Source organism: Benincasa hispida, chromosome 6, assembly GCF_009727055.1.
Source record: "Benincasa hispida cultivar B227 chromosome 6, ASM972705v1, whole genome shotgun sequence".
NCBI classification, from domain to species: Eukaryota; Viridiplantae; Streptophyta; class Magnoliopsida; order Cucurbitales; family Cucurbitaceae; genus Benincasa; species Benincasa hispida.
The window spans coordinates 43,075,019-43,089,705 of NC_052354.1; the positions used below are offsets into that span (position 1 = coordinate 43,075,019).

General features: G+C 28.6%; 1 protein-coding gene across 1 annotated transcript; it reads right to left on the reverse strand.

The window, feature by feature from the left end:
* Positions 1-2,985: 2,985 nt before the first annotated feature.
* Positions 2,986-12,824, reverse strand: LOC120080269 (probable linoleate 9S-lipoxygenase 5). Its single transcript, XM_039034889.1, has 9 exons — positions 12,478-12,824; positions 11,326-11,615; positions 10,168-10,405; positions 7,674-8,012; positions 6,597-6,682; positions 6,388-6,495; positions 5,158-5,462; positions 4,720-4,983; positions 2,986-4,024 (listed from the first exon to the last, which is right to left on the reverse strand). The coding sequence occupies exons 1-9, from the start codon at positions 12,761-12,763 to the stop codon at positions 3,271-3,273; spliced, it is 2,670 nt and encodes an 889-aa protein (XP_038890817.1). The 5' UTR covers positions 12,764-12,824; the 3' UTR covers positions 2,986-3,270.
* Between the last annotated feature and the right edge of the window lie 1,863 nt (positions 12,825-14,687).

The following is a 14,687-nucleotide window of genomic DNA, read 5'->3' on the forward strand; positions in this document are numbered from 1 at the left end:
ATAAACAAACAAAATCTGAGGTATTTAAGTCAGAGCTTCTTCAGTTACCTTGTTGAGTTTATTTCTACTGAAAGTTTGTGGTTTCAAAATATTAGCGATATTGAAAGTTACATATTATATACACATTAGTTTGCTTGTATGAGTCATTACCATCATAAATTAATGAATATATGCATACTATTAAGTTATTGAATATTTATGTTTAGGTCATCATTGATCGTGATTATGCCCCAGGTGAACATGTAAGTTTTCATTTTTATATTCAACATCAACTAAATGTACAAGTTCTTCACCTGCTCTCTAGGGTGAATAAATGAAACATCTTTGGGGGAGTTATTTTCTTTATTGATTGCTTGTACTTTATTATTTTCTTCCTGGATGACTTGTATTTTCTTACTTGATATTGGGACTTGGTTTTGGAATACTTTCTATAGTAATAATTGTACATGGAATGTATTATTCTTGTTTTTCATGGCTTGTTGGGTTTATTTTTCTATGCTACTTAGATATCTAATAGTGTCATCTCACGTGGGACGTTATTAATGCATTATGAGTTAGTTTGTGGTTTTATTTAATTTCATGTGATTATTATTTTTTGTATCTACAAGTAATAGAGAAATAGTATTGGACATGTGCGTAAGCAATTTTTTTCAATAAATCAACAATGACAGACAATGTCGAACAAACTCCCTTAATCCGTTATTGACCAACTTCAAAGATGGATGAAAATAATAGTGTAGTACCTACTACACATAAAACGTTTTTACGAACGATGTTATAGCATTCCACATAATTTCAAACAGATATAAAAGATAGATAGAAAGAACACCAGAGATTGGTAACCCAGTTCAGTGAATACCACCTACGTTTGGGGGCAATATGCCCAAGAAAGATAACTTGACTAATGTAAATGATAAGCAATTACAACATCGCACTTATTTGTAATGACAACAAAATTACAATGACTCTGGTAGAGCTTAATCACTCAACCGTTCACCTAGGTTCCCCTAAATGTGAGACTCCCTCTCTTAGTGACTTAGGCTCCACCTAAGTAGTAATAGGCTTCCCCTAAGATTGAGACTCCCTGTCAGTTAGACTTAAGCTTTCCTTAAGTCATGAGACTTCCTCTCACTTGAACTTTATCTTTCCATCTCGAGCAAAGACCACTTCACTTGTTTCGCTTAGACTCTCATAAGCTTGAGAATCCTTTGCGAAGAAGTCAATTGATGAAGCACATAAATAGCTTGGAGTATGTATCCAACCTTACAACAATACAATCTTCAACGCCTTCAAAGATTGACACAGTACTTGTGACAAAACATCACTTCACAAGAAAATGACACTCAATATCTTTCGTCAAATTGGCCAGCCAAAAAAAAAAAAAAAAAAAAAGAGATTATGAGTCTTTAAATTTGCAAAGCGAACACACAGAAGAGAAACCTTAACTTCCAAAAATAGTTACGCACAAAGAAGTCAAAAGATCTACAAATATATTATATGTAGGATTTTCCATAGAAGGAACATATTTTGCAAAGTCGGCATTTCCAAAAAAAACATCCTTTTGTTAAATAATTTATATGTAGAGATAGTCCAAGAAACATCTATCAGCCTCAAACAAATATTATCAAAACACAACCTCTAACAGTGGACCGACATCAAAGACAATCGACATTGAAGAAAGTGTTATTATATGTGTTCAGTATCGATTGCCTTACTATCGTTCAAAAATCAACATTATAGGTGTCTTACATTAAAATGTCAATCATGTATAATGTCCATTGAAAACCGATATTGGACATCTTTAATAACACCTTCTTCAACGTTGATTGCCAATTGACATTGTACCTTTATAATGTCTTCATCTGACATTATAGCCTAGTTTTTTACTAGTGTTTGGTGAAAATTAGAATTTTCCTACAATTTTGAAATTTTAAATATAATTCTTATGGTTTAATAAAACCTTATAAATAGTCCCTATGGTTTGATAAAATCTTCATAAATAATCATCTACCATATGGATTCTTTATGAGAGATTTATCAAACTATGGGAACTAAATTCCAATTATAAACAATAGGGACTAAACCCTAATTTCTATAGGCTATAAGGACCAAAATTTACAATTTAACCTAATAAAGAAAATTTTTCCACTTCAGCTAAGGTATATGAACTCTAACAAGATGAAAGAGAATAATGGAACCACCAAGGAAGAAGGGGAATAATGGAAGCACCAAAAGATTTTAGGACTTAAATGTTTTAACAAAGTTGTACGTTAGTAGTTGAGTATGCGTTAAATAGACAAGTATATTTTTTATTTGACTATTTTCCGTTTTGATATGTTCTAAGGAGAGATTTTGATTTTGGTTTTGGTCATATATATATATATATATATAATTTGTTTTAGAATTTATTTTTTTTAACTCAAGAAAACTTCAAACAAATTGATCATTATACTAACTAGAAACTTTTTTTTTTTTGCAATATTATAGTTATTTTTGCAACGAGGTATTAACTATTTTTGTTCATATACTAACTATAATGTTATTTTTTTAGAACTTTTTTAAGTTTAAGGATATTTTTAAAATTTTTGAAAGTTTAAGATCTTTTTTAAATAAAACATTAATGGTTTCTATCCAAAACTAATAGTAATTAAGGGTATTTCTCTCTTTTTGTAAGTTTAAGGATATTTTTTAAACTTTTGAAGATTCGGAGGTATTTTGTACATAAATTACAAAGTCCAAGAATATTTTTTTTTAGTTTAGCCCAAAAAAATAATAATTTTATAGTTAAAATATCATTTTAGTCTTCATATTTTAAAGTTTATTCAATTTTAGTCCCTGTACTTTGAATTGTTCAATTTTAGTTATCATACTTTCAATAAATCTTAAATTTAGTCTCTCAAAGTTAATTTTTACTGAAATTGGTTAAATAATAATAATAATTACCGTACAAAGAAATACAATATGTGACTATGTTTTCACAATAGGTAGGTTGAAAGCTATCCATGGTTTATCTAAAACCATGGGAATTAATTAAACATGATTACATTTATTCCTTTCACAACACAAAAAGTAAAACAAAGTGCAATCAAGTTGCATACATAAAAATTTTAAAATGCAGCTGACACATTCAAATCCAAACCTACCCTTAAGCATATTCTCTTTTTATTTCATATAGCTTAAGAAATAGCTTGGCTTTGATCTTCAAACTAAAAAGATAAAACATGCAAGACAAATCCAAATTACATAATCATAACAAACAAAGAGGCTTAATTAGATAGAGATACTATTAGGAATTCCTCTGCCGGTGAGTCCTTCATTACTAGATGGAAGAAGCAAAGTATAAGGCACATTAGCAGCTCCGGTTCTATTCTTGAAATTGATATTACGATTCCTTTCCATAATCCTATCTTCAACTTCATTCACTTCTTTACCAAAATTCTCAAAAGCTTCTAATGCTTCTTTATCATTTGTCCATTCTAAGCTACCTCTTTTTCCAAGGTAAACTTCATCAGAAGCATGTCTTGATAAAATTTCAATAAGTGAAATCCCAATAAGGCATTGTAGCTGAGAATTTATGGTTTTCAAGAAGGCTTTTTCAGGGAAAGATTCAAGTTCTTTATACTCTTTACTACCAACTTCAGGCATAAATCTTCGACTCGTGGTTGGTCGATTGGGAATAAAGCCTCCATAAGGATATTGTCCAAAGTTAACTGCGGCATGAAGAGCCGAAGCAATCCATATTATGATGGTGCAAGATTCAATTAATTCACTTAAAGTTTGCATCTTTGGCCACCATGGTTCATTTTTCTTGTCGGCATGGCCTTTCTGTATAACTTCTTTCCACCAAGATTGGAGTTCAATGTCATTTTGGATTGTATTGTCATCTTTGTAGTAGATAGAGCAATATTCTGATACCCAATTTTTTATTGTTGACCAAATTTCAAGTCCATCAACAGCATATGGATAATCCTCTATCAATAACTTAATTCCATGTGGAGAATGTGAGTCTTGAATTGCTATTCCTCTACACAAAAAAATATTCAAAAAAAAGCAACGGCATATTGTTAGTATATGAAAAATATTTAGGTGCTTGGGTTGCACACCGGTCTTTGTGGAGCCACTCAACCCAATTTAAATTTGCCATATGACAAATATTTTTTTTAAAATAAAATTTTAATGATTATTGTTTTTTTTAACTATGTAACAAAAGAGAGGTGTAACCTAAAAGGTACATAATCATTACTCTTAATATATACTTCTAATTATGATTCTTCTTATCAGAGATTTGATTATATTAATAGACGACGACAAAAAATAATTTCAATTAAATTAAAGTTTGTGTATGCTTTATGTGAATAAATCTAAACACATATATATGAAAAATATGACATATGCTGCATCTGTAAATCATATCTATTGTCATCTTAACTCCTTTCATAACTCTAAATCCCTAAATTTTGTCTCATTTAACTTTTTTTTTGCTAACCCTAACCCTCAATTTAACTATTTCTCGTGAATGTTGAAAATTTGTTCACTTAAGCAACACATAAGCATAGATAAAATTTTTGGTTATGATCAATTTAATGACAAAAACCTTGAGGACTGTTCAAGGAAAAAAATTCAAAAGATTTAAAATGAAACTTTTCAAATTTTGAGAATAATTGAAACTATCTCTACAGTTTGTGGCTATTTTTAATAACTTAACCCAATATAAATTACCTCTTGATAAGATCTGCCGGCAAGGCTTGTTCAAGGAAATTCCATTCTCTATATATATAAGAAGACAACTCCATGGCATATTTTGATTGAAAATGAGTTGATTCAAGAAGTCCATCAGCATTAATAAGGGTTTGCCTTGCAAATGCATTTATGAACATTGTATCTTTATAATGTGGAGCTAATAACTTATGAATTGGATGAAGCACACTTAATTGTCGATTTGTTGCAATCACAAAAGGCTCGAGTACTGCATGCGTATGCAACCTACAATTTCAAAAGGTAGAAGATCATAATATTAACAAACTCAATAGTACTAAAATCAACCTAACTCAATTGACATAAAATACATTTACTTAACTAAAAGATTAGATATTTGAATCTCCCGTTAAACAATAGAAATTGATATATAATAACGTAGAATGTTATGAGAAATTATACCAATGGCAAATAAGTTGATGGTATCCAGCATCATTTACAGCCACATAAGCCTTGGCTAGTTGCCAAATTGAGCCTTCAACACCTTTTTCAACTGGGAAGTATAGTTTGCTAATAGCACCAAGTTCATCTCCTTGAGGGTGTGGTAAGCTCAACTCAATAACCAATGGCTTCAAAGTGCCATCATCTTTCAAAAAGAGTAGTGTCCTTGTGGCATAAGTCTTTGTTGATGTTGAGTTTATCCTTTTAAGATATGGCATCAGTGCATCATGATGATCCAATATGTATAACTTGTTTTCCTTCATTGCCTATTTCATCAATCAAATCAACCATATTCTTTTTGTTATTTCCATTAGATAATAGAAGAAGCAAATGAAGCATCATTTAATTAGGATTTTTTTTCTTTTTGTTTTTAGAAAATTTTAATTAATACCCCTAAACTGTAGGGTTTCTATCAATTTAAACACTCAACTAAAAAAATGTATCGATTTAAATCTAGATTTTTTGTAACTGTATCAATCTACATCATCTATTATATTTTGTGTGGAAAATTAGTGTGAAACATAATAATTGTTTCAATTAAACTCCTAAACATTCATAGATGAATCAATTTAGACTCTTAGACAAAATTTCTTTTGAAAATCGTCCATACATTTACTCCAACCGTCTATTTTGTAAACTGACATATGAAGAAGTCTACACGTTTAAGAATTAATTTGTGGATGATTTTCATAGGTAATCGTAATGAAGAGTCTAAATTGATTGTCTAATGAGGGAGTTTAATTGACCAAACTATAAGTTTAACACGATATTGATCGAACAAAATTTAAAAGAGGGTGTAAATCGATACACTTAAAGTTCAGGATTTAAACTTAATACAATTATTAGTTCAGTTGATATAACTTCAAAAGTTTAGGGGTATAAATTGGTATTCTTGCTTCTTTTTATCTACCTTCTTAACGATATATTTATTTTTAAAAAATATTTCAATAACTCTTCCTTCATTCATTAATATATTATAACTTATCTTTTCCTTTTTGTGTGAAATATTCACAAGGTAGGAGGGATTAGTAGATGCATCGAGACATCTCAACTAAGTTGACATATCTATAGCATCTTCATCACACCCTAAGATCAAAACCAAAATTTTTTCTTAACTTTTTTTAAAAATATTCTTTTTAGTAAAGCTTTTCAACAAATGCATCAATGTCATGTTAAGTTAATTTGAATTACCTCATCAACACTGAGTCCTTCCAAGCCATTCTTTATTTGTTCTTCAGTGATTGTGCTATTTTGATTTCCATAAACTTTAGGATCAAGCTTGCTCAATGGTGGAAAATGCTGTGAATAAAACCAAAATTGAAAATAAGCACTCATAAGAAGAAACTATAACAGTATATGACGATTAAACAATAGAAATTAAATAGAAAAAAGAAAGTTACTTGAAGACGACGAATGAGAATAGGGTTAACTCCAGCTAGCATTTCTCTCGCAAATTCTGAATCAGTCCTCCAAGCAGATTTATCATCTATCCCAAATAAAAAACCAAATTAATTTACAATACTTTTTTCTATTTTAGCCGACATATTATTTAATTATTTAGCCTGTTTGATAACCATTAGGCCCGATTTTGTAGACATTTTTTTTCAAAATTATGCTTATTTTTTTTCAATTTCCTTACAATGATTTTTACTTTTCTTATCGAACAAATTCTTAAATAAAATCTAAAAATTAAAACAAGAGTTTAAAAAAAAATTATTTTTAGTTTTCAATACTTCGTTGATTTTCAAAAACATCAATAGAAAATGAACAACGTAATATATAACTTTAGAGGAAAAATAGAATTTTGAAGCTTAAGATTTTCAGAAACTAACCGTCTATTTGGTTGGCAACCTGGATTCTGTTCTATGTTTTCATATTCATTGAGTTCAAAAACTAAAAGTCTATCTGTTTTATGTTTTCAAATTCATTGAGTACAAATTTCTGTTTCCAAATTCTATACCTAACAAACCCTAAATGATTACTAAATAGGGCACCCTTGATTTTTTTTATTGATTTTTTAAAATTAAATTTATAAACACTACTTCCAACAATAAATTCCTTTGTTTTGTTATTCAATTTTCACCAATAATTTTTTAAAAAACCAACCTATTTTATAAAAAAAATCGAAAGAAAAATTATTTTAAATGATAAAAATGCTGAAAATATTTATAAATAATAGCAAAATATCACATTCTATCTACAATAGATCGCAATAGACTACTACAGATAGATACAAATAGTAGTCTATAACGATCTATTGTGGTATATCGTAGATAGATAGTGAAATTTTGATATATTTATAAATATTTTGGTTCATTTTTCTATATTTGAAAATAGTCGTTTTCAAAAACTTATTTTTTTCCCTAAAATTTGACTAAATATTAAAAAAATGAAAGTCATGGTATGAAAAATTTAAAAGAAAACGAGCATGCATAAAATTTTTTATAAAAAAAATCCAGAATATAATTTATTAGTACCTTTGATGACCTGAGGAAGTGGAAATCTAAGGAACCTTTCACCATCAGTTCTTAAAAGCTCTTTAAACAATGGTGCTGTGAGGCCATCAGTAAGGTTCTTAAAAAGATTTTGTGGAAGAGGAAATCCTCCCTCGTAGAGATTGTATAGTTCTTTGAAATTGTCAAATTCTCCTGGTGTTAAATCAATTACAGTTTGAAGCCCTGGTTTTAGGCTTGAAGAAAGTGCCTTCAATGCATACCCAAGGAAATCTCCCATTTTCAAATGTCCAAAATTTTCATCTCTGGGTACATAAATGTTTAGCCCTACTACTGATTGTAATCTCCTCTCTGAATTTGGATCTGCAAAATTCACAAAAAAAAAAAAGTAATAATAAAGTATTATTTATAAAATTATTACAAATTTTGTTTTAATTCTTAAAGAATAATTCTTTTTTCTCATATTTTTTCTTTAAAAAATTGTTTATAACTATAATTGACATTGCAAAATATTACTTGGGTATAGAGTTGCAAGATTGAGTTTCTCAATAATTATGAAAAGTAGATTAAAAAAGTAAAATGAAATTACTTTATAAATGTAAAAAGTATAAAGAAATGAAAAAATATACAAAATACTTGAAAAGTTTGAGATCTGTTTCAGTTATGTATCTAGATTTTGAAAAGTTTCATTTAGAAAAATATACTTTTTGCTAAAATAAAAATGAAAATTAGTGCAGTAGTTGTATAAAAATTAGCTAGAATGTGTCGGATATAAAAGTTTAAGAACGCTGTAATCATTTATTCATTTCAAAAGATATCGTTAGAATTTTAAATAAACAGCAACTCCATGTTTATATTACATAAATGATATTTTAAATGATATCGTATATACTCTTTCAATTTTTACTGATTAAAAAACATTGCCCAAGGGATTTTTTCAAATGACAAGTTTCAAAGTTGAAGGATAAAAATGTATTGCTACTGAATCCAGGATATGATGAAGGTGCTACGGATGTGTCAACTTAGTTGAGGTACATAAAGTCATGGATAATTGTTTTAAATTATAAATCTGCTAAAAATACTGTCAAATATAGCAAAATGTCATTGTCTATCAGTGATAGATCGACCGTGATAGACATCTATCACTGACACTGATAGATGTCTATCTCTGCCTATCACTAATAGATAGTGAGACTTTGTTATGTTTATAAATAATTTGGTTCATTTTCTTTTATTTGAAAACTCTCTTAAATCACTGATATATCTAATACAAAATATATTTAGTATGGCTATTGTGTGAAATATATATGTACATATAGGTGAGTTCATGTCCTATCCTCGTGCACTAAAACAGTGTTATTTTCTTATCATATTTAATTGTGATAATTTTGAACTAGTTTAGGGTATGTTAAGAATATATTTTCAAGTGTTTAATTTAAAAAATAAATAATTTTAGAAGAAATTGGAGTGTTTGGTAACCACTCAAAATGTTTTCAAGTGTATTTTAATCAATTTTTTTTATCAAAAGTGTTTAAATAAAATGATTTTTTAAAAAAAAAACATTTTTTTCTTAAGTGAATCTAAATAGACATTTATATTTTTCATATCCTATCCCCGTGCACTAAAACGGTTTGAACTATCCATGTAACATGAAACTTATAAATCAAATCCATTTATTCAATTCGTTGTGACAAAAACTGTTGGCATATTCAATAATAGCCATTGGAAAAATTATGTTTGGTAATTTTTTTAACACATGAAATTTAACAATTTTTAATTTTGGAAACTACATACATAGATTTTTGAGAAAAAAAACATTGGTTTTGGTTTGGTAGCATATTTTGGTTCATAAATTTTCAAACTCTGATATTTTAATCTATGAGCATTTGTTTTATAACTTTATGATTGTTTCCATCCATAATATCTATACTATGATTTATTTTCTAAAGGAAATATTTGAATTCTTAATCAAATTTAAAAAACTACGTTTAATGTTTTCAAAACTTTACTTTATTTTTAAAACATGCCTAAAAAGTAGATAACAAAACAAATAAATTTATAGGTAGAAGTAGTGTTTCTAAGCTTAATTTTAAAAAACCAAAAACCAAAATCCAAGTCTCTTGTTTGGTAACGGTTTCGTTTTTTTTTTTAATTTATGTTTATTTCCTCCTAATTTTCCAGTTATGATATTCACGTTTGTTAAAGAAACACTTGGACTCCATGTCAAATTTTTAAAACAAAGTAGTTCAAAACTTAGCCTAGTTTTTTAAAACATTAGTAGAAAGAAGATAACCAAACATAAAAACTTGTGAGTATGTAGAAGTGCTTATAAGCTTAATATTTTAAAAACCAAATAGTTATCAAATGGTCAGATCTAATATTTTAAAATCATTTTGGGGTATTGTGAAGGTACTAAGAATGGTCAACGTAGTTGAGATATTCGGTTGCACCTACCGATCTTATATTTATTTTAAAACCATTTAGGTAGTTAGATGTGAATATTATAATTATTTTGAACCTCTTCTAGTTCGTGGTCTTCCAGTTCTTCCTCTACGAGGATAAGGATATTGAGCCCCTCCAAGAATAGGACGAATAAGTTTATCACCAGCATCAGGATCACTAATGTCATTGTAAACATCATAGTCATAAATTCTATCCCATTCTTGACGCTCTCCCTTTCCGTCTCCTCTTAGATTCAATAGTTCTTCCTCTCTATACTTACGAAGTGGTTCTGGTGTTTCATTTGGAAGATATGTCTGCAAAAATAGAAATATGACATAAAAGAGAGATAACTAACAACATTTTTAAATTAAGAAAACAAAAATTTGTTGCCTCTTTCTTTAAACTAATTTTGTTTACTTTCGTTCTTACCCATTTTAGTTTTTCATTTTGATCCACGTATTTTTTAGTCTCTATATTTAACTAAAGACATTTTTAGTCTCGATACAAGAGGAGGTGAGATCAGGAGATGTACCAAGATATCTCAACTAGGTTGACACATTCTTAGCACCCTCATCATCCCCTAGATGTAAAAGTGATGAAAAACCAAGAGTTATATGCAAAGATGCTTGTTTTAGTCTCTATATTTACCTTTCTAACAAATTTTGTTCATTATTTTAGTTTCTACTACTTTCAAAATGTTTATTTTAGTACATGTACTTTTAATAACTTTAATTCATTTATATATACCTTGCTAACAAATTTTGTTCATTATTTTAGTTTCTACTACCTTCAAAATGTTTATTTTGGTACATGTATTTTTAATAACTTTAATTCATTTTATTCCTGTACTTTATAAGTGAATTCATTTTGGTTTTGTACGTACTCTTAGAAAGTGATCATTTTGATCCTTTCATTTTTTTTTAGTACATCAACCGCAAGAGTTGGGGATATCAGATAATTAACCATTAGGGAGGAAGGTCATGTTATTTTTTTTCATCTTTAAGGGACCAAAATTATCACTTTTTTAAATTTTCAAAAACCAAAATAACTAAAATATAAGATTAAAAAAAAAAAACCAATATGAGCATTTTGAAAGTACAAGAAATAAAATGATTCGATATTGAAAGTATCAGAAGCTAACTAAACATTTTGAAAGTACAGAGAGATTGAAATGAACCAAAGCCAAAGTAATATTTAAACCTAAAAAGAGAGAGAAGAAAAATTAATTAATTACCTTGTTAGCAAAGAAGATGCGATTTTTGTTGTATCTTCCTTGAGGGTAAACCCATGAATTGCAATCAAAATGGACTTTTCCATAGCCAGGGACATCTTCAAGGGTGAGAGACTTAAGAAAGAATTCACTTGTATGTCCATTTCTTATATAGAAAGCTCCTGGATATCCAAAATCATCTTCCCATTCAAAGTTAATTTGAAACACCGACTCTCCAGCAAACAATGGTGGCAATGATGTTAGCCACCTCTCCAAATAAGCTCGCCTTCCAACTTTCCCTCGTGGGTCATTCGCTATATTCAAACATAGCGTTAAATCACCGATCAATCAAAAACTTAAATTTATAGATTATGATAAATTTTATATTATTACAACACTTTAACCTATAACATCACTAAATAAAACTAAACAAAATATATAATGGCAAAAAATATGGAAGAATTGGTTTTAAAAATTTTATTCTAACCTCTTAAAATTTGTTTCAAATAATCCTAGTAGGTTTTAGTCATTAAATTCATAAATGAAAAAGTATATAGGTGCGAACAAATCTAAAACAGTAAACACACGTGAAAAAAATAATAAATAAAGACAAATGATACATATGTGAACATACTCTATTTTTCTATCCTTTTTCATAATTCTTTTGCTGACATTAAACATTAACCTCAAATTTTACTTATCTCGTGTTATTGTATGTATTTCAATTTGTTCATTTAAGAAAATACATAAATAAACACAAAACTTTTGTGTATGAATTTAACGGCAAAAACTTTCGACGATAAACTATAATGACTAAAATGAAATTTTTAAAAGCTCGAGGGTGTAATCTGTTGAAACGAACTTCTTAATGCAAAGGTACTTTTAATAGTAGATTTAAACAAAAATTACTTCTTATATGGCATGTGTTTCAATTTTTTCATTTAAATAACACATAAGTAAATACAAACTTTTTCATCCATGAATTTAATGACAAAAACTTTTATGAATTGTTTTGAAAAGAAAAATAAGAAATCAAACTTTAATGATCAAAATGAAACTTTTAAAAATTAAAGAACATCGTTGAAACCAACCCTAAAGTTCAAACGTATTTTTAATAGTTTAATAAAAAAAAATAATAATTAAGAAAAAAAATAACTTATTAAAAAGAAAACTTACAATGGCGATCAACCTCAGTTGCACTCACAAGTTGCAGTACAATTCCACTGCCCAACAGCTCAGTGAAACCATCAAGAACACTGGAATGAAACTCAGTGAAGTCCAAGACGTTGTTTCTCATCATAATCATCTTTCCTTTGATCTTCTTCTTCCCGAGCCGACCGATATCGCTAGCACGGTCGATAAAGTTTCCTCCAGCATTTATGACAGACCCAGCAACGTCCCCGGTTGTTCTAAGGGCATCGCCGGTGGTTTTGAGGGCATCTCCTATAATCTTTCCGAACATTTTCTTTATCTCTCTTTTCTTTTCTCTCTTTGTGTTAACTGAAGAATGGGATGGTTTGAAGATGTGAATTTCCCAGGTATTTATAGCCAAAAAGAAAGCTGTGTGAAAACTTGTAAAGATATAAATGAAGAGAAACGACAAGAATTATTATTTCTGTGGGCTCTCTTTATAGTTCCCAACGACCTTTGTTGCATGATTCAATTGCGATAGTACAAATGCTATAAAAAAAAACTTTCACTATTAGCTCCTTTTTGCATTGTTTCATTTGCAAAATGTTCCTTTTCCTTTTTTTTTAAAGGAAACTATCAATGGAGCTTCATTGATAACAAGAGAGTATAAAAGGCTAGAGAAAAGCCTCGAATCGTTTTAGGTCAAATTAATTTCGTATTTATCTCTTTTCTTAATGTGAATATTGTAAATGATTTATTTGTAATCCGTTTGAATACCATTTAGGAGCCGTTTGGATTGAGGTTTTCTCAATGTCCAGGAATTAAGGATGTCTGGGAATAAAATTACTGAGAATCAAGGATGACTATGTTTGGTTGTGCATGGGAAAACAATGTCTGGGAATTAAAGATAACTAAGCTGTTGGAAGGAAGGGAAAATGGTGGTAGGAAGGGGAAGAAGAAGTGAAAACCCGCACTTCTCAATGAGTATGTAATTCCTTCACTTGTGTGGCTAAAAGATACCTAGGAAATTTCTTTTCCAAGATAAATAAACAAAACCCACCAACCAAACATGGGTTTTTTAAGCCCATTCCCATTCCCATCCTCTTTTCCCTCCAACCAAACAGCCCATTAATTTTTTTTATGATTAGTGTGTGAAATTTAAGCTTATAAATACTACTTTTTTTAACAAGTTACAAAGATAGTGAAATCAGTAGATGCACCTAAGTATTTCAACTAGTTTGGCACACTCATAACACCCTCATCATACTCACATCCCAAAGAGCATCATTGTTCAAAAAATAGCACAAAAGGAGCTAGAGAGAAATTCAATGTCAATAAATACAATCAAGGAAAGGCAATATAAAAGTCGTCCACTAGCTTATAAACACAGTTTTACACACATCTATAAATTTCTTTGTTTTATTATTCATTTTATGTCTATGTTTTAAAAAATCAATCCAACCTCTGAAAATTAAAAATGGTAGTGTTCAAAAATTTGTTTCACTTTTGTTTTTAGAATTTGACTAAGAATTATATTCAAGTTTTCTTTAAGAAAATGGTAAAATCCTTAATTAGTACGAAAATTTAGGAATAGAAAAGTGTAGCTTAGAAAAAGGGAGCGGACACATTCTTAAACTATTGATATAATTAAATTTAGTATCGCTCATAGAGTCGATTATTATTTAAAACAAGTTAGAGAAAAAGAATAAAAATATTATNATTTGAGATATTAATTGTAAAGAGAATTATTTGGTGACAATAAAGAAAATGAAATTTGCAATGGCAAAACCAAAATCTATTATTAGAGGCGTGTCTTCAACGTAATATGGCCAAATTCTCAAATTTAATTTTTCATTTATTTCGTATTTAATTTTTTTTTTTTTAATGAATTCATATTTTTTGGTATATTAGTCAATTAATATACCACATTTAAAGTATATAAGTTGTATATTTTTTTATTGATTTGTGTACTTTTGCATCTTTTATTTGTAGTAATATGAGTTATTACTCATTTTAATTTTTGTATTTGCTATACTTTTTTATCCCTTTTATAATTTTTTTTCTTTTTAAATGATGTTGTTTCTTTCATTTTTAAGTACAAATATACAATAGGTCGGGGAGATTCAACCTAAAAATCACAACACTCAATTTAGTATGTTCATTTTGACCATTTGGCCATGTTTGGAATAATGGGAGAAAAAGTGTTCTTCAGTAAAATCATTATTATGATTTTTTAAAAATACTTAAATAACCAA

Bases quoted from the DNA above. Each gene is read 5' to 3' on its own strand.
- LOC120080269 (XM_039034889.1), bottom strand. From the start codon at position 12,763: ATGTTCGGAAAGATTATAGGAGATGCCCTCAAAACCACCGGCGATGCC. The intron at 5,463-6,387 runs GTAATTCAAATT...TTGATGAAATAG, and splicing joins AAGGACTCAGTGTTGATGAG to GCAATGAAGGAAAACAAGTT. The intron at 4,025-4,719 runs GTAATTTATATT...TTTTTTGTGTAG, and splicing joins CCGGCAGATCTTATCAAGAG to AGGAATAGCAATTCAAGACT.